Here is an 18802-nt window from a genome sequence, read left to right on the forward strand (position 1 = left end):
ACCTGATCAGCCGAAATGGTCACATAATCCTTATCAGTAACTCGCCCTTGCGGAGTAACCAGGAGGCCCATGGAATATCACGTATGGCCGCACAAATGATGTCTGTGCTGCAGCCATCTTTCACTCTTTGGACGTAAACGTGGTGAGAAGTTGCAAACAGTGTTAAACAAAGGCTCATCCGAACAAACGACTTTCTCCATAGTACAGGTTTCATGACTTCAGCACCACTATTTCGTGTTACGGGCATGTACATAACAGAAGAACGGCTTCAGAGTACCAGCTCGCCCTGCAGTTCTGTGCTTACGGAGCTCCCTTCGTGTTGTTTCTCGAGTGTGACTTTCAGTTTTGCAGTTAATTTTGCAGCTGTCGTCCTCTTATTTTTTATCCTCGTCAACGACCGTGCGTTACGAAGACTCAATGCATACTTTCATTCGTGTTGTGTGTCCGCCTCCGTAGTTTAGCGGTAGGATTACCGCCTAGCACGCAGGGGACTCGGGTTCGATTCCCGGCAGGGGACTGGGTGTTGTGTGTCCTTCATCACCATTGACTCGCCGATGTGGCGTCACCTAAAAGGGACTTGCAATCCTGCCAACAATGTCATACGATCATTTCAGTTTCATTCACGTTGTGACATCGTGGATGATGCTCTTCCGCTTTCACGGTGCGGAATATAAATCTTCTACACGGTGCCTGTTGAAACACCAAACACTTGGAATACCTTGGTTATAGAAGCCCCACCATAGGACGACCAACACACTGCCAGTTTCGATTTCTATTAATTCCAACACAGTGCATTCACAACTCCACAGGACATTGACCACGAACTGACTCTTGTAACGTATCGAGGACATTGCACAGGTGGCGTTCGTATTCAGACACAACAGCACAACCTGCAGGCTAGACTATTATCCGCAGTTGTGTTTCAAGCAAGCATTTCTCACTGTGTTGCCATATTTGTACTCGCTTCGGCGGTGCATATACTAAAACTGGAACGATACAGAGAAGATTAGCATGGCCCCTGTGTTCCAGTGGGTTTAATTTATTTTCATATAGAAAATTAAAAACGGAGACAAATCGGTTGAGTGGTTCTATAGTTATTAGCACCAGTCCTACATCCGGTACTGAATTTTCTCATCTCAAACGGATATTACTATACAAGAAATCGCTTTTAAATATGGTACCTATTTCGTCCCCAATAATCATTAGTTGTGTAATAATGACAACAAAAATAATTTTATAAACATATATTAGGCCTACCTATAAAATGTAATTCAGACAAGTTCCTCATTCTATGCAGCTCTGACAAAGCAGATTTATTGTAGTGACTGTTAAATAGCCTCTTTAATTTAGTTCACAAATTGCAACATCTTCAAAATATTTCACGTTATTTAAAGCCATAGAACCATGCATCTTTCCGAATGTACTCCCCACCAAAAAATGATTCTACTTTTCATAATGAAAATTTTTTAAATTTTTTCGTCCCCTATAACCGAGAAATCAAATATCATTATTTATCATATATGTAGCTTTAAAATGTTTTAACAGTTCTTCAATAATGATTTGTTTTCAAAAAACTTTCGCATCCTTTTTCACCCCCTTAGGATGGAATTTCTAAGAACCCCTCCGTAAACGATGCCTACAGCATAAGATCAACACTCTCCCCAAATTTCAAGTTTCTATCAGTACCGGTTTGGGCTGGGCGATGATGTGCTTGAGAATCAGTCATGAAATTTCCTTTTATATATAGAGATTCATTCACTTTCTTAATAATCTGACAAGCGTAATAATTACGAGAAAGAATTATAACGTACCGCGTGTAGCAATCGGTTCTAAATAAATAACTGAATTCTATCATTTTGTTGTTCAGTTGAAGTACTGGTTTGAATCGGTATGGTACCAAAGACCTCCATGTTACATCTGCGTATGACCTTTTAGCAACAGTGCTGTCGGGGAGGATCATTCGACAAACATCCAACATCGGTAAAATATGGGGAATAGATTGCAAATTTCCTAGCAAACGATCGAAAACAGCAAAGAGGCATTTCGACGAACTATGCTAGAACGTGAGACTGACAAAGCTTGTAACAAGACTTAGAATGACACTTTATTTACCCAATGATTGCCAACACTAATTCGAAACAAAACACTTTGCTTTATTGGATTAAGTAAATTATAGACGTACACGGAGAATAACTACCTCCTACGATGTAGACCTTAAAAAATGGCATCTCCTCACAACATTTCGATTTCGTTGAGTCGTCAGTTATTTCCACTGGTATTTTTCCAGTTTGAAGTATACTGAACCTTCACGTGCTTCGCATGATTTCGTCGTGATGAACGGCAACTAAAGGCTTCACTCAACTGACAGAATTCCGTAGAAGTTTAGCTTTACTGGTAAGAATTATCACTGGAACAAGCAGTTCCTGTTTATTTCAGTTTTATGTGATCTTGTTGTAAAATATCGACTGGATTGTCAAGTTGTATAACCACGGGCAACGTAGGTGACATCGTAATAACAGGTATTTAAACAATAGCCTCCAGTTATTCGGTTTGGAAATGAGGGGTGTTACGTAAGCTCCTAGATAAATCTGTGACACCATCGACTGGGTTTTAAGATCCGCTGTATTACTGCTGCTCACGTCTTTCAGACAGGAGCATAAGTAAAACGTAAGAGGAACTCTACATGTACCTTTGCTCAGGTTCCCAAGGTATGCTTAAATGAATAAATGTCTAAGCAATGATGTTCATATACAGAGGCCAGTGAAAGACACATTTCTAAAGTTTAAGTGGCGATCCGTACTTTCTCGGTAATTATTGACCATCAGGACTCAAATTCTATTTCATTATTACAGAAAATGAGAATTTGGTGTTTCCTAGAAATATTCTTCAGTACCTGAGAAACCGAATATTGCTTAGGTATTTATTTATAAATGTGCCTGAGAATTCGAACACGTGGAACTTATTTTTGACTTGTAAAGCTTCTTTGTGTACAATGTTTGAAACAGTACGATTGGGGACATGAACGAAGATCTTATTTGCTTCACTAGACAGACGTATGTAGAGCTGATCGTGCGAAAACCAACTGACACTATGTTTCATGCCGGCAACATGCAGTGTCTAGCCTTGTGCTTTCTCATGTTCGTGGTATAACATAAACTCACCAGAAATTGTACAGGTTTAAAGTGAAATGGTACATTGTTTGTAACAAGTGGGATCTGAGGTATAAAAGCGCACTCGGCTAAGCGACTGATCGTCAAAATTTCCGCTTCCATGATGTTATGTAACTTCAAGCCTCTGCGAGTGAAGCGTTCTGAGGAGAGAGATATCGCATGATGCCTTCTGACAGTTATTTCGCGCTTCGCTCTTTTGGAAGAAGTTTCCAAAGAGCGAGTTAAAGCCTGGTGTGCGTCAGCCGCAGCAAGTCTCACACCACGAACTTCATTGGATTCTTCAGCCTGCATAGACCTCAGGCTTTTAGCAGTTCTGGTATATTCAGAAAGTCTCGACCATTTCCTTGGTATTTTTATTCGTAAACAAAACGAAAGCAAGAAGTAATGAGCAGGCACCCAAATCACAAAGCAAATCTAATACATTCGTTTTCCCTAGCAAACAACGGAAATGAAACCTATCGAAAGAAGGAAAGCAGTGCCGTTAAGTTTTTAATACACAAAGAGAAATCATTAAATCTGTACATTCTAGTCAAGTCAATTCGCTGTTAGTTTGTATGCATAAAGATGAGATTGTGGCGCTTAATTCTGTCACTGACGTAAACTTCTGGGATACATCTGCTACCGAGTTAAGAAAAAGAAAGTAACAGCGCCATTTATTGGTTCTTTGATCTACTATGTCCTGATGCGTGAACGTCCAAAGTAAATGCTGAGCGGATGACCTTAGATACAAATTTAAATTATCATTTTTTTCTTGTTCCGACTTTAATAAAATAAAACCTATATGGCGTTTCCGTAAGAGCGTGCAAAAATTTAACAGGACATAGAGGATACTCCACTGAACTACTTGAGGCTGGGAACCTGGAGTCGAAACGCCAGCTTAAGGAGATAACAGGAATAAAATCACATTAACGTGTTCTTCTTTATTTACATTAGTTACAGTTAACTGCAAATACCATCATTGACACAATGAACGTACCATTTGTACTGTATCTTAAAAAATGTCCTGGAACTAATGGTTATCAACATCAATGCAAGCCTCACAAATAACCATGGTGTGTTTCAAATCACATCACAGGCAGCTACAATTCTGGAAATTCCTTGTTTCCTTGCAGGAAATAAAGAATGTACATGTAAATAAACAGTAGAAGAGTACGTGTAATCTTGTACGCATGTTTGTGTAAATGAGCTAGAAAACAGTAATGCTGGACAAAACCGTACACAAGTTTACTCCCATACCTCCATAAACTTTCTTCTCTCACCCCAGGTTCCTTCCCTCAAAATGTTCAGTGGATCGTTCTCAAATGTTCAAATGTGTGTGAAATCTTATGGGATTTAACTGCTAAGGTCATCAGTCCCTAAGCTTACACACTATTTAACCTAAATTACCCGAAGGACAAACACACACATCCATACCCGAGGGAGGACTCGAACCTCCGCCGGGACCAGCCGCACAATCCATGACTGCAGCGCCTCAGACCGCTCGGCTAATCCCGCGCGGCTCGGTGGATCGTTCTCCATGTCCTGTTACATTCTGTACGCTCTTACGGAAATACCCCGTATACGATGCCTCAAGCTACGTTCAAATAACCTGTGGAAACCCCATGAAACTTTATTCTAGTAATTTTGAAGATTGCTGTGTTCAAACACACAGACATGACTGTTTTACATTTCTCTTATTAGTATAGATGGTATTGTTTCTGGCTTGTTCTTCAGTTTGATTTAGTTAGTTGTTGTTTTATGTTACTGACTGCGTTGTCCCCACTCTATGTTGTTACGATCAGATATGAAAACGCTCAGGTTTTTATGCTTACATAGCAAGAACACACACGACACGATAAGGTTGCTGCTGTCTCCCTTTTCATGTATGCACGTAATTCGAGGTAACCAATACACTAGTGCAAAAAGCCACATGTAGCGTCCTGGCTTTGAGGCAGTGGGTAGTGCACGTATCGGCATTAGCTACTAATTTCCTCCTTCGTGCCTTTTAATCCTCGCTGTTGACGTATCTCCCAATATTTCGCAGAGCAACTACTCATGTTATCACAGCTCCAATCTGAAAGTAGTACGAAAGTAGAGAGAAACATCAAATTTCAATTTCATTTACGTAAAGTAATGCTGTTCTTATGATTATTACTGACAGCAATAAGTATGTGTGTAGGTAACAATGCTCACACTGGCGATAAGTTTCAGTGACTTGAAAGCGAGCTTGAAATGTAATTAAAAATGAAACAGGGTGATGAGGCTTTCGCATGTAGTTCACTGCTGCTAGTATTTTCTAAGTATTAGAGAACTTCTGTAAAGAACTTCTGTAAAGAACTTCTGTAAACTTTACAAGGTAGGAGACGAGATACTGGCAGAAGTAAAGCTGTGAGTACCGGGCGTGAGTCGTGCTTCGGTAGCTCAGCTGGTAGAGCACTTGCCCGCGAAAGGCAAAGGTCCCGAGTTTGAGTCTCGGTCCGGCACACAGTTTTAATCTGCCAGGAAGTTTCATATCAGCGCACACTCCGCTGCAGAGTGAAAATCTCATTCTGGATATTAGGAGGTAATTCAGATATTATCTTGATGCAAAAGAGTAATTTGCTGTCACAAATACATGGTGATGATAACATCAGTTTACTTATAGTTCTAGAATCTATGGGAGATGTCAAGAACCTAATGAACTTACAACATAGTGTAATGTAGTGATTACCTTCATATGTTAGGAGATGTGTTTCATCTAGCATAATTGCCTAAGTAACTGTTTTCTTCATATTATGAACGACTTCTTTGGGAAAAATAAATGAATGATGCAGTCAGGATGCTAACATAAACCAATTTACATACTCTATAAAAATTCAAAATAAATCTTTTTATTTAGTTGGTAACAATACATAAAAACAACATGAAATATTAACATATACCATCTATCAAGCGTTATTCGAAACAACCGTCTATTTTTGCTTGTTGAACTTTATAGGACTGAATCTCTTTTAATACTATGGGGCAGAATAGTCAAGGAGTTTTTTGAGTATCCATATTGCTTAGGACAAACGTAATATACTATTTGCACAATATTTTGCGATATTTTCAGCATTCTGTAACTATTGTAATTCTTGTTAAATATGTTATTCAAGAAATTGTTTACTGAAGATGAAATTTAACACCATTTAAGTTCACCGCTAAAAGAACGTCACTTTTTCTGTACATTGAAAACGATGACAATCTCTCCAAATATGAGAAATTGAAGGATTTTTTTGGTCGGTGGGTTTTTAATTTTTTTATCTATGTGTTCCGTAATGGTAAATATGAATATTTATCCCAATTTCCAAAGGTTTTTAATCACAAGATACTCTAATGTATTAAGTGATGACGGAAGTTTAGCTTAAATGAAGTTTGAGATTTAGTGAATAAATTATAAAGCAAATCATACATTATGTACATAAGTATCACAAAACACGCTTTGGAAAATAATGGTCGATCTTTTTCGAAACGGTTCATACTGTGCGCTGTGTATCCATTATTTTCCAACTAGCTGAAAACGATTAGCTGTTACATATCTATGTGCAAGTCCTGCTGCAGACTTCATAGTGCATCGCCTTAAACAATGCCCTTTTCGAAATCACGGATTGCACGTACGAATGTCTCAGAAATATTTGCTGCTTGAGCCACTGTAAGTGATATTCATGATATGGCTCTATGACACACGTGAGCTTTCGCCGCAAAACCCATTTATAAGGGTATGGTTAACGGTTCCGAAATTTCTGTTTCTACATTTTTATTCCGTGATTTATTATCCTAGAATATTCTTAAGGAAACGTGGAGAATATATATATGGCGCCCATGTTTATTGTCATGGATAATCAGTGCTGCTCTATGTGTGTAAACGCGGACACAACCTTATAAAGTGGCTGTGAGGAACAATACTTTTCGTAATACATTGCGTGTGACAATTCTGCATCATTACATCCGGAATTGAGAGCTATTTTAGTGTTTTCATTTTTTAAAATCAGAATTGCCTATACAGTTAGAAAAGCATCAGCTTTTTGCTGCAAGGAGAGTAAATCTTTCGAAACTGTCGTTATCTTGAAAACAGCTAAAGACCGCCAAAGTGCATTAATATCGAAGAAAGATTGTGTAAGCAAGGTTTCGCCAAAAGAATTTTTTCTCACGTACGGCCGTTATATACTAAAATGAATGTTAAAGTTGCCTCGGAATGTTGCGGTTTAGTTCGGAATGTCAAGTGTTTTTCTTCGCCCATCTATTCGTCGAGCACAGCCTATGGACGCCATCCGCAGCTCTTTTATCACCTCGCCTCGGAGCGTGGTGGCATCTGTCGGGGACGCGGGGAACGAACGACTGCTGTTTGCCGAAGCAGCCGCTCAGGTAGCGCGCAGTTGGATTTGTTAGTTGTCTCGCCATCGTCTCTTCACAGGGTCGTCTCCGGTGGATTGACGAACGTCGGCAAAGACGTGGCGTGGTTTGCGCTGTTAACCATCTGCTCTGCTAGCTGCTGCCTCCTCTTCTCTCGTTTCTTTTGTTTGCGATCCTACAAGAAGTAAATAACAGATCAAGGGATTGGCTATGTATACATCACATTTTTTTTTTATAAAAGTTGTGGTTTTTGGTGAAAAAAAATCACAAGTTTAAGACGTTACAATCAAATGACTTCCGCCCACTTAGCATAATAGAATTGAAATTATTTTATGTGAGCTATCAAAGGTAGAAAGTGCAGATTTTTCTTAGCTAGATTATTGTTTCTTACTTGAGACCTACCATTTAAAATATCACTATCAAAATAAATGCACTTTGAACAAAACCTGAATCTCATAATCAATTCCCATAGACAAACAACAACAAAGACAAAGCAGTACAATACGTTTAATATCACAATATCGTTGTCGAATTTAGATTACAGAGAACAGTTTACATCTAATATAGAACTTTTTGGGTGCACATACTGAAGAGAGTTTAAACTGAACGTAAAGCATGATTTAAAATTTATTAAAAATATTATTTCTTTCCCTATTGCCCTTTGCTCTGGCCGCGCAGGGTAGGAGCGGTCTTAGGCGTCTTGTCACGGTCCTCGCAGCTTCCCCCGTCCGAGGTTCGAGTCCTCCCTCGGGCATGGGTGTGTGTCGTCCTTAGCGTTATGTTAGTCTAAGTTAGATTAAGTAGTGTGTAAGCTTAGGGACCGATGACCTCAGCAGTTTGGTCCCATAAGACCTTACCACAAATTTCCAATTTTTCTCTGGTTTTGCCGCCCGTTGTGGCCGAGCGGCTCTAGGCGCTTTAGTCTGGAACCGCGCGACCGCTACTGTCGCACGTTCGAATCCTGCCTCGGGCATGTATGTGTGTGATGTCCTTAGGTTAGTTAGGTTTAAGTAGTTCTAAGTTCTAGGGGACTGATGACCTCAGATGTTAAGTCCCATAGTGCTCAGCGCCATTTGAACCATGTCACTTGTTTTGGAGGCAAACAATTAGTAAGGTGATCTATTTTGCTGCTTTTTATTAAATAATGTTCTGAAAAATTGTTTTCTAGGCATCTTGTTTATGGTGTAAATGTATAGTACCCACCTATGGTCAGTCTGAAGACAGTTAACGTGTTATACAGGGTGGTCCATTGATCGTGACCGGGCCAAATATCTCACGAAATAAGTGTCAAACGAAGAAACTACAAAGAACGAAACACGTCTAGCTTGAAGGGGGAAACCAGATGGCGCCATGGTTGCCCCGCTAGATGGCGCTACCATAGGTCAAACGGATATCAACTGCGTTTCTTTAAATAGGAACCCCAATTTTTATTACATATTTTGTGTGGTACGTAAAGGAATATGAATATTTTAGTTGGACCACTTTTTTCGCTTTGTGATAAATGGCGCTGTAATAATCACAAACGTATAAGTACGTGATATCACGTAACATTCCACCAGTGCGGACGGTATTTGCTTCGTGATACATTACCCGTGTTAAAATGGACCGTTAACCAATTGCGGAAAAGACTAATATCGTGTTGATGTATGGCTATTGTGATCAAAATGCCCAAAGGGCGTGTGCTATGTATGCTGCTCGGTATCCTGGACGACATCATCCAAGTGGCGGGACCGTTCGCCGGATAGTTACGTTATATAAGAAACAGAAAGAGTTCGGCTAAGAAACAGAAAGTGTTCGGCCACATGTGAAACGTCAACCACGACCTACAACAAATGATGATGCCCAAGTAGGTGTTTTAGCTGCTGTCGAGACTAATCCGCACATCAGTAGCAGACAAATTGCGCGAGAATCGGGAATCTCAAAAACATCGGTGTTGAGAATGCTACGTAATGTTCTACCGATGTTACTACAAGATGTTTCACTGCATGACTGAATGGTGATGTACTTCCAACACGATGGACGTCCGGCACATAGCTCGCGTGCGGTTGAAGCGGTATTGAATAGCATATTTCATGACAGGTGGATTGGTCGTCGAAGCACCATACCATGGCCCGCACGTTCAGCGGATCTGACGTCCCCGGATTTCTTTCTGTGGGGAAAGTTGAAGGATATTTGCCATCCTGATCCACCGACAACGCCTGTCAACATGCGTCAGCGCATTGTCAATGCATGTGCGAACATTACGGAAGGCGAACTACTCGCTGTTGAGAGGAATGTCGTTACACATATTGCCAGATGCATTGAGGTTGACCGACATAATTTTGAGCGTTTATTGCATTAATGTGGTATTTACAGTTAATCACGCTGTAACAGCATGCGCTCTCAGAAATGATAAGTTCATAAAGGGACATGTATCACATTGGAACAACCGAAATAAAATGTTCAAACGTACCTACGTTCTGTATTTTAATTTAAAAAACCTACCTGTCACCAACTCTTCGTCTAAATTTGTGAGCCACATATTTGTGACTATTACAGCGCCATCTATCACAAAGCGAAAAAAGTGGTCCAACTAAAACAGTCATATTTCCTAACGTGCAACACGAATATGTAATAACAATAAAAAATGGGGGTTCCTATTTATAAAAAAACGCTGTTTGACCTATGGCATAGCCCCATCTGGTTTCCCCCTTCAAGCTAGACGAGTTTCGTTCTTTGTAGTTTTTCAGTTTGACGCTTATTTCGTGAAATATTTGGCCCGGTCACGATCAATGGACCACCCTGTATATTTTAATCACAGCATCACACTACCCGTTTGGTCAGGAGAAATTTACTGCATTTTATCCAACACAGGTACAGCGATATCTACAAATATTATTAAAAGTGACTTAAACTGAGAAAGAGGCGATCATGTAGTTGCAATCAACTTGCATAACTTACATAGCGATATAAAGTACAAAGCTAAGTTTCGAAACAAGGTGTGACGGTTTCTTCCACACAACAACTGATTTTACAGGTCAGTTTTTATTTCAAAATTTGTAGCTTCTGTTGTGCTGAGGAGTCAGGGACTTACTTCTGTAATTAAACTCAATATTAATAAAAGTTTCTCGGGCTTCCAGATGCGTCAAGTGGTTTAAAATCCACGAGCTTTCGGCCGAGTACTCCTCGGCCATTGTCAAGTGGTGATTGTCTTCTGGTTGCTGCTGCCGTCCTTATATAGCCGCGCTGCCATCCATGACGTCACTGGTACCCACTCTGGCACAATATATGGTAATGTTTGCGTTATGCTATACCAAAAACTGTTAGTCCGTGTGATAATTGATGTCTCATCGAATGCAATGCGATGACTGCTTTCTAATGCATGCTGTGCTACCGCTGATTTCTCTGGGTACTGTGTTCTGCACAACGCTATTCAATGGTACGCACAGTCTGTCCGATATAGGACTGTCCACACCCACGTGGTATTTTATTTACTCCTGGCATTTTGGGGTCTACATCGTCTTTCACAGGCCTCAAGAGTTGTCGAGTTTTTGCTGGAGCCCTGAACACCGAATCGATTTTATGCCTCTTCAAAAACCGGCTTATATTTCTTGTTATTGAGTCACAGAACGGCAAGAACGCAACTTCTAGTCCTCCTCAGAGTCTTTCTGCTTACGTATTTTCTGAAAGATAGCTTGCGAAATCTGGCGGTTGTTGTAGCCGTTTCCCTTAAATACTTTCCGTAAGTGGCTCAGTTCCTCCGGCAAGTTTGCAGAATCTGAGACGGTTTCGGCTCGATGCACTAAGGTCCTCAGAACAGAACGTTTCTGCGACGGATGGTGATAGCTTTTAGCGTGCGGATATCGGTCTGTGTGGGTGGGTTTTCGGTAAACGCTGTGGCTGAGACACCCACTTGCTTTACGGCGAACGAGGACATCACGGAACGGCAAGGCACCATCTGTCTCTATCTCCATCGTGAACTTGAAGTTGTCATGGATGTTGTTGATATGGTCCAAGAATTCTCCCAGCTTTTCACGTCCATGAGACCAGACAACGAACGTGTCTTCGACGTAATGGTGAAAGCAACTAGGCTTCTCAGGACTGTGTCCAGGGCGATGTTTTCAAAGTACTCCATGAACAGATTGGCTACAACAGGGGCTACCTGTGAGGTGATGATTCCCACACATTCCACAGTCGGAAACTGCAGTACACAGTGCAGTGAGCAGTATGTGATCGTTCTTGATAATCTAACGTTCAACACTGCTGACATCCTCCCCCCCCCCTCCCCCGCCCCCCTTCCCAGAAGATTCAACACTACACAAAGAACATCGTGGGGCTGCAACGCCAATGCTCTGAGCCCCTTGAAGTGTCGTGCAACTGCAATCTTTGCTTTGGTACAGCGGCTAGAACCACTAAGGACCGTTAAAAACCATTCAAACAAATATGGATGTGATCTGAAGCAGCAAAGGATTTTTCTTCCACAAGTCCTATTTTGGACCCTCTGTGGCGTGATCACAAGGGGGCCAGCGTTGATGGGTGCGTAAATGAAGCGGCTAGGGTCCCTCTAAAGCCACTCCTTCACAAGGCGATCACTCAGGCACCCCATCTCCTCGCCCCCTACCCCCACCACTCTCCTGTCGAGTGTGTCTGACTCGACACGCTAGCCTTTGTGTAGGTGATTTTATAGCAGTCAGCTCCACAGTCTGGATGCATTGGCTCCTCCAGCGCACCATTACCTGCTAGCCCAAAATGCTGCCTGCCACCCCAGTCTCCTCCCTTTTTCCTCTTCCTTTGCAATGGTGGAAGCTGCCATGCAACTGGGCACAGGTGGGGTCCACCACACAACCACAATGTGTCCACCCAGAGTTAACAGGTTTGGAAACTGCTCCTGCTCATTGGAATGGAAGGGTGGGGGTGGGGGGTGAGGGGTGGGGGTGGGGGGGGGGGCAGACTGGTGGCCCTGTGAATAGGTGGCTTAAGAGAACCTAGTTTGGCAACACCCTCAGTGCTACCTGCGCACCTTCATTAAGCACTTTAACAACGTGTCTGTAGAGAGAGTTCCACAACCATTCAGCAGATTGGCACTCCACTGCCACTCTAGCATCTGCTAGCAGGCATGCGAAACCTAAAGGCCTCTCCCACAAATCAACCAACCAACAGAGGGCGGTAGTATCCTGTCATTTGTACTCAGGTGATTCATGCGAAAATATTTTCGACATGATTATGGCCTAACGGCGGGAATTAACACACTTTGAACGCAGAATGGTAGGGTGCAGGTAGACACGTGAAACAGTCAATTTCGGAAATCGTTAAGGAAATCGATATTCCTAGATGCACATTGTTAACAGGGTGCGCCAAGAATACCAACTTACAGGCATTAACTCTTACTACAGATAACGAAATGGCCGACGGCCTTCACTTAACGGGGTTTGGGTAGAGTTGTCGGTGCTAACAGACAAACAACACTGCGAGGAATAATCGCAGAAATCAACGTAGGACGTATGACGAACGTATCCGTTAAGACAGTGCGGCAAAATTTTGCGTCACTATGCTATGGCAACAGACGTGCGACAAGAGTGCCTTTGCTAAAGCACGACGTCGCCTGCAGCGCCTGTCCTCGTTCGTGACCATATCGGTTGGATGCTTGACAACTGGAAAACAGTGGCCTGATCAGATGAGTCCCGATTTCAGTTGGTAAAAGCTGATGGTACGGTTAAAGTATGGTGAAGATACCACGAAGCCATGGACCCCAGACTGTCAACAAGGCAATGTGCAAGCTGGTGGTGGCTCCATAATGGTGTGGGCTGTGTTTACCTAGACTGGACTGGATCCTATGGTCCAACTGAGTCGATGCTTGACTGGAAATGGTTATGTTCTGCTACTTGGAAAAAAATCATGGACCTCGTGTTCCCAAACAACGATGGAATTTTTATAGGTGTCACTGGGCCGCAATTGATCGCGATTTGCTTGAAGATAATTTTGGACAATTCGAGGGAATGATTTGGCCATCCAGAACTCCCGACATGAATACCTTCGCACAGCCATACGACATAACCGAGATGTCATTTCGTGCACACAATCCTGTACTGACAACACTTTCGCAGTTATGGACGGCTTAGAGGCAGCACGGCCCAACATTTCTGCTAGGGTCTTCCTACGAATTTTTGAGTCCATGCCACGTTTAGTTGCTGTACTAAGCCGGGCAAAAGAAGGTCCGACACGATGTTAGGAGGTATTCCACGACTTCTGTCATCGCAGCGCAGATATTGAAGCTCTTTTGTAAGTTTATTACAGGCAAAACAACATGACTAGCGTGTGGACAAGGGTGGAAATGTGCATTTCAATAGAGCTAACATAGAAATTTTATGTCTGTCCGTTTCGTTAACACTGCGACTTCCGAGTCATATAGTCGACAACTGGCGCTGGAGCGCAATGGGTTGCCACATAATGTTGTGCCATTAGTACCGTCTACGCACATCACATCGTTTCTGAGCGTGCAACAGCACGATGGACTCGACAAGGTCGACGTTGCTGTTCGAAATCGCGGTCCGTCTGCCGACGTCTTTACTCGTTAGGTTAGGTTAGGTTAAGTGGACTCACCTGCAGGTATGCGCGCAGGTACTTGCAGGGGAAGATGATGCAGCGGCCGCCCGGCTCCTCTCCGTCTATGAAGACGCCCCTCACCAGCACCGAGTTGCCGCAGCCCAGCAGCATCAGCAGCAGCAGCGGCAGCGTCGCGCACACCCAGCACCCCAGCTCCGGGTACTCTGCCACATCACACGCGCAACAACGCTGCTATACGATATGCTGATTGGATGCAAAATGGTCTTTCATTAAGGACAATACTTTTTTGAAACTGGAATTTCCGGTTTCTAACATACAGGGTGGTCCATTGATCGTGACCGGGCCAAATATCCCACGAAATAAGCCTCAAACGAGAAAACTACAAAGAACGAAACTCGTCTAGCTTAAAGGGGGAAACCAGATGGCGCTATGGTTGGGCCGCTAGATGGCACTGCCATAGGTCTAACGGATATCAACTGCGTTTTTTTTAAAAATAGGAACCTCCATTTTTATTACATATTCGTGTAGTACGTGAAGAAACATGAATGTTTTACTTGGACCACTTGTTTCGCTTTGTGATAGATGATGCTGTAATAGTCACAAACGTATGGCTCACAATTTTAGACGAACAGTTGGTAACAGGTAGGTTTTTTAAATTAAAGTACAGAACGTAGGTACGTTTGAACATTTTAATTCGGTTGCTCCAATGTGATATATGTACATTTGTGAACTTATCATTTCTGAGAACGCATGCTGTTACAGTGTGATTACCCGTAAATACAACATTAATGCAATAAGTGCTCAAAATGATATCAGTCAGCCTCAGTGCATTTGGCAATACGTGTAACGACATTCCGCTCAACAGCGAGTAGCTCGTCTTCCGTAATGTTCGCACATGTATTGACAATGCGCTGACACATGTTGTCAGGAGTTGTCGGGGGATCACTATACCATATATCCTTCGAGTTTCCCCACAGAAAGAAATCCGGGGACGTCAGATCCGGTTAACGCGCGGGCCATGGTATGGTGCTTTGGCGACCAATCCACCTGTCATGAAATATGCTATTCAAAACCGCTTCAACCGCACGCGAGGTAAGTGCCGGACATCCATCATGTTGGAAGTACATCGCCATTCTGTCATGCAGTGAAACATCTTGTAGTAACATCGGTAGAACATTACATAGGAAATCAGCATACATTGCACCATTTAGATTGCCATCGATAAAATGGGGGCCAATTATCCTTCCTCCCATAATGCCGCACCATACATTAACCCGCCATGGTCGCTGATGTTCCACTTGCCGCAGCCATCGTGGATTTTCCGTTGCCCAATAGTGCATATTATGCCGGTTTACGTTACCGCTGTTGGTGAATAACGCTTCGTCGCTAAATAGAACGCGTCCAAAAAATGTGTCATCGTCCCGTAGTTTCTCTTGTGCCCAGTGGCAGAACTGTACACGAGGTTCAAAGTCGTCGCCATGCAATTCCTGGTGCATAGAAATATGCTACGTGTGCAATCGATGTTGTGTGTAGCATTCTCAACACCGACGTTTTTGAGATTCCCGATTCTCACGCAATTTGTCTGCTACTGATGTGCGGATTAGCCGCGACAGCAGCTAACAACTACTTGGGCATCATCATTTGTTGCAGGTCGTGGTTGACGTTTCACATGTGGCTGAACACTTATTTTCCTTAAATAACGTAACTATCCGGCGAACGGTGCGGACACTTGGATGATGTCGTCCAGGATACCGTGCAGCATACATAGCACACGCCCGTTGGGCATTCTGATCAGAATTAACACGATATCCACCTTTTCCGCAATTCGTAAACGGTCCATTTTAATACGGGTGATGTATCACGAAGCAAGTACCGTCCGCACTGGTGGAATGTTACGTGATACCACGTATTTATACGTTTGTAACTATTACAGCGCCATCTGTCACAAAGCGAAGAAAGTGGTCCAACTAAAACATTCATCTTTCTTTACGTACTACACGAATATGTAATAAAAATGGGGGTTCCTATTTAAAAAAAACGCTGTTGATTTCCGTTTGACCTATGGCAGCGCCATGTAGCGGGCCAACCATAGCGCCATCTGGTTTCCCCCTTCAACCTAGACCAGTGTCGTTCTTTGCAGTTTTTTCGTTTGACGCTTATTTCGTAAGATATTTGGCCAGGTCACGATCAATGGACCCCCTATATACTGACGCGGAAAAATCGCAGCACCAAAAACAAAAAATTAATGTAGAGTAATTGAATTTCGGGAATACATTTGTCTAGGCAGCACATTTAAGTGATTAACATTGCAAGATGACAGGTTAATGTAACTACGTAGGAAGCCATTAGAAATGTGAAATGTTGGTACATTAATAACATGTGTAACCGCCAGAACTTTGAATGCAAGTATGGAAACGTACATGTATTGTGTTGGAGGGGTGCTAGATATCAGTTTGTGTTATGGAGTTCCATGCCTCTTGCACTTCCTCGGTTAATACAAGAACAGTTCATGTAGTTTATGGAGTTGCCACCCCATGATTTCCCATACGTGCTCGATTAGAGTCTGATGCAACATGTCGACAGTGTAGAGCGTGTTGGGTTACAACAGCGTGTGGTCGAGCTTTATCCAGTTGGAAAACATTTCCTAGAATGCTGGTCATGAATGGCAGCACAACAGGTCGAACCATCAGACTGACGTACAAATTTGCAGTCAGGGTGCGCGTCATAGCCACGAGAATGCCCCTGCTGATCATAACTGTAGGTGTAAGTTCAGTATGTCTGTCACGCAGACAAGTTGGTTGAAAGCCCTCAACTCTCTTCCTCCTAACCAATACACGGTCATCAGTAGCACCGCGGTAGAACCAGGTTTCATCAGAAAACACAACAGACCTCCACCATGCTCTCCAATAAGCTCTCGCTTGACAACACTTCAGTCGCAAATGGCGACGGTTTGGGGTCAGCGGAATGCACGCAACAGAGCGTCTAGCTCAGAGTTGTCCTTAAAATAACCTATAACCTATCTGTAACAGTTCGTTGTGTCACTGTGGTGCCAACTGCTGCTCAAACTGCTACTGCAGATGCAGTACTATGCGACAGAGCCATACGACGAACAGGATGGTCTTTCCTCGCGGTAATGCTACGTTGCCGTCTGAAGCCTGGCCTTCTTGCGATCGTACATTCTCGTGACATGCGCTGCTAGGAACCGTGTACAGTGGATAATTCCTACCAAGTCTTTCTGCAATATAGGAGAAGCAATACCCAGCTTCTTGTAACCCTATTACACAACCTCGCTGATTCAAATGGTTCAAATGGCTCTGAGCACTATGGGACTTAACGTCTGAGGTTATCAGTCCCCTAGAACTTAGAACTACTTAAACCTAACCAACCTAAGGACATCACACACATATCCATGTCCGAGGCAGGATTAGAACCTGCGACCGTAACGGTCGCGCGGTTCCAGACTGAAGCGCCTAGAACCATTCGGCCACGCCGACCGGCCAACCGCGCTGAAACTCAGTGAGTTGTAGATAGTAGCGTCATTGTCATCTTAAGGACATTCTAGATTAATATCAACTCAGCATGTCCAGTCTCAAAGGTAACTAATGCTCACGATCCTTTCAGTGTGTATTTAAAGCAAACCTGATTTGCATCTTCGTAGCGGAGCTAGTAGCTACGGGCGCGAAATTTGGATACATCGTCCTTTAGATGTAGAAACACGCCTAACAATTCTCGTTTATGTCGCAAACTACTTACTGCTGTTCTGAATTTTTTTCCGTCAGTGTATTTTGTTGTGCGCTACCTGGTGCGAAAATATCCAGCACAGTTCGCAGTTTCATCATGTAGAGACTTACCTGAATGTTTAGAAACCATTAAAAATTTTTACCATCGTGTCAGTTCGTTTGTTGGTCTCATCGTTTGTTCTCCAGAGAACTGTGTCGCCATCACCGTTTCTCTGTTCAGGCTATACGCTGCACTGTGACGAAGTCTGAGCGGGATTTCACTCGACACGGCCACAAGACACGAAGAAGACAACGTAAAGCGCGAAGTGAAGACAGATCGCAGTAGTAGTAGCCATATTGGGAAAGAGACGAATACATCAGATTCAGGACAATCTCAATGGTTGTAGTATCTCAGGCATCAACTTGATGAATCTTATGAAAAGATTTCTTCCTGCATCCATACAAAGTTGCACTGACTTAAGAGTTGAAGCCAAATGGTCAAGAGTGTGCCGTGAGTTCGCTGATTGGGCCGTGTACCAGCTAGAAACTGATCCTGATTTCACTGGAATAATCATCTTCTCAGACGAGATATATTTTTATCTTAGTGGCTTTGTCAACACGCAAAAGTGTGGCCATTGGAGCAGAAGAATCCATGAGGTGCCACTGCTTTCATAAAATCTCACTGTAGGTTGCAGTTTATGGGGTGGCGGCCTCATTCGACCCTATTTCTTTCGAGATGACGAGAGAAGAACTGTTAATGTCACTAGCAACCGGTGCAGATCCATGTTGCGCGAATTTCTGTGGTCAGTGGTCGAGACCATAGATACTGAAAACATGTGGTTCTAGCAGGACGGCGCTAAGTGGCATACAGCTGATGCTACGCTCAATTTGCTGAGGAAGAACGCTGGCGACCGGATCGTCTCAAGACATGGATCTGTGAATTGGGTGCCACGGTCGTGTGATTTAACATCCATGGATTTTCTTCTTTGGGGCTACATCAAAGCACAGGCCTGTGCTTAA

General features: G+C 42.9%; 1 protein-coding gene and 1 pseudogene across 1 annotated transcript in view; one reads left to right on the plus strand and one right to left on the minus strand.

Moving 5' to 3' along the window:
• The first annotated feature begins 956 nt into the window (after positions 1-956).
• Positions 957-1046, plus strand: LOC126417682 (U6 spliceosomal RNA; annotated as a pseudogene).
• Positions 1047-6036: 4990 nt separating this feature from the next.
• Positions 6037-18802, minus strand: part of LOC126416918 (uncharacterized) — a 333588-nt gene continuing 320822 nt past the window's right edge. The window contains exons 5-6 of the mRNA XM_050084801.1: positions 14100-14266; positions 6037-7695 (exon numbers count right to left, since the gene is read on the minus strand). Of these exons, the coding sequence (XP_049940758.1) occupies positions 7576-7695; positions 14100-14266 (287 nt within the window). The 3' untranslated portion in view covers positions 6037-7575. The remainder of the gene's footprint in view (positions 7696-14099; positions 14267-18802) is intronic.

Source organism: Schistocerca serialis, chromosome 8 (genome assembly GCF_023864345.2).
Source record: "Schistocerca serialis cubense isolate TAMUIC-IGC-003099 chromosome 8, iqSchSeri2.2, whole genome shotgun sequence".
NCBI lineage: Eukaryota > Metazoa > Arthropoda > Insecta > Orthoptera > Acrididae > Schistocerca > Schistocerca serialis.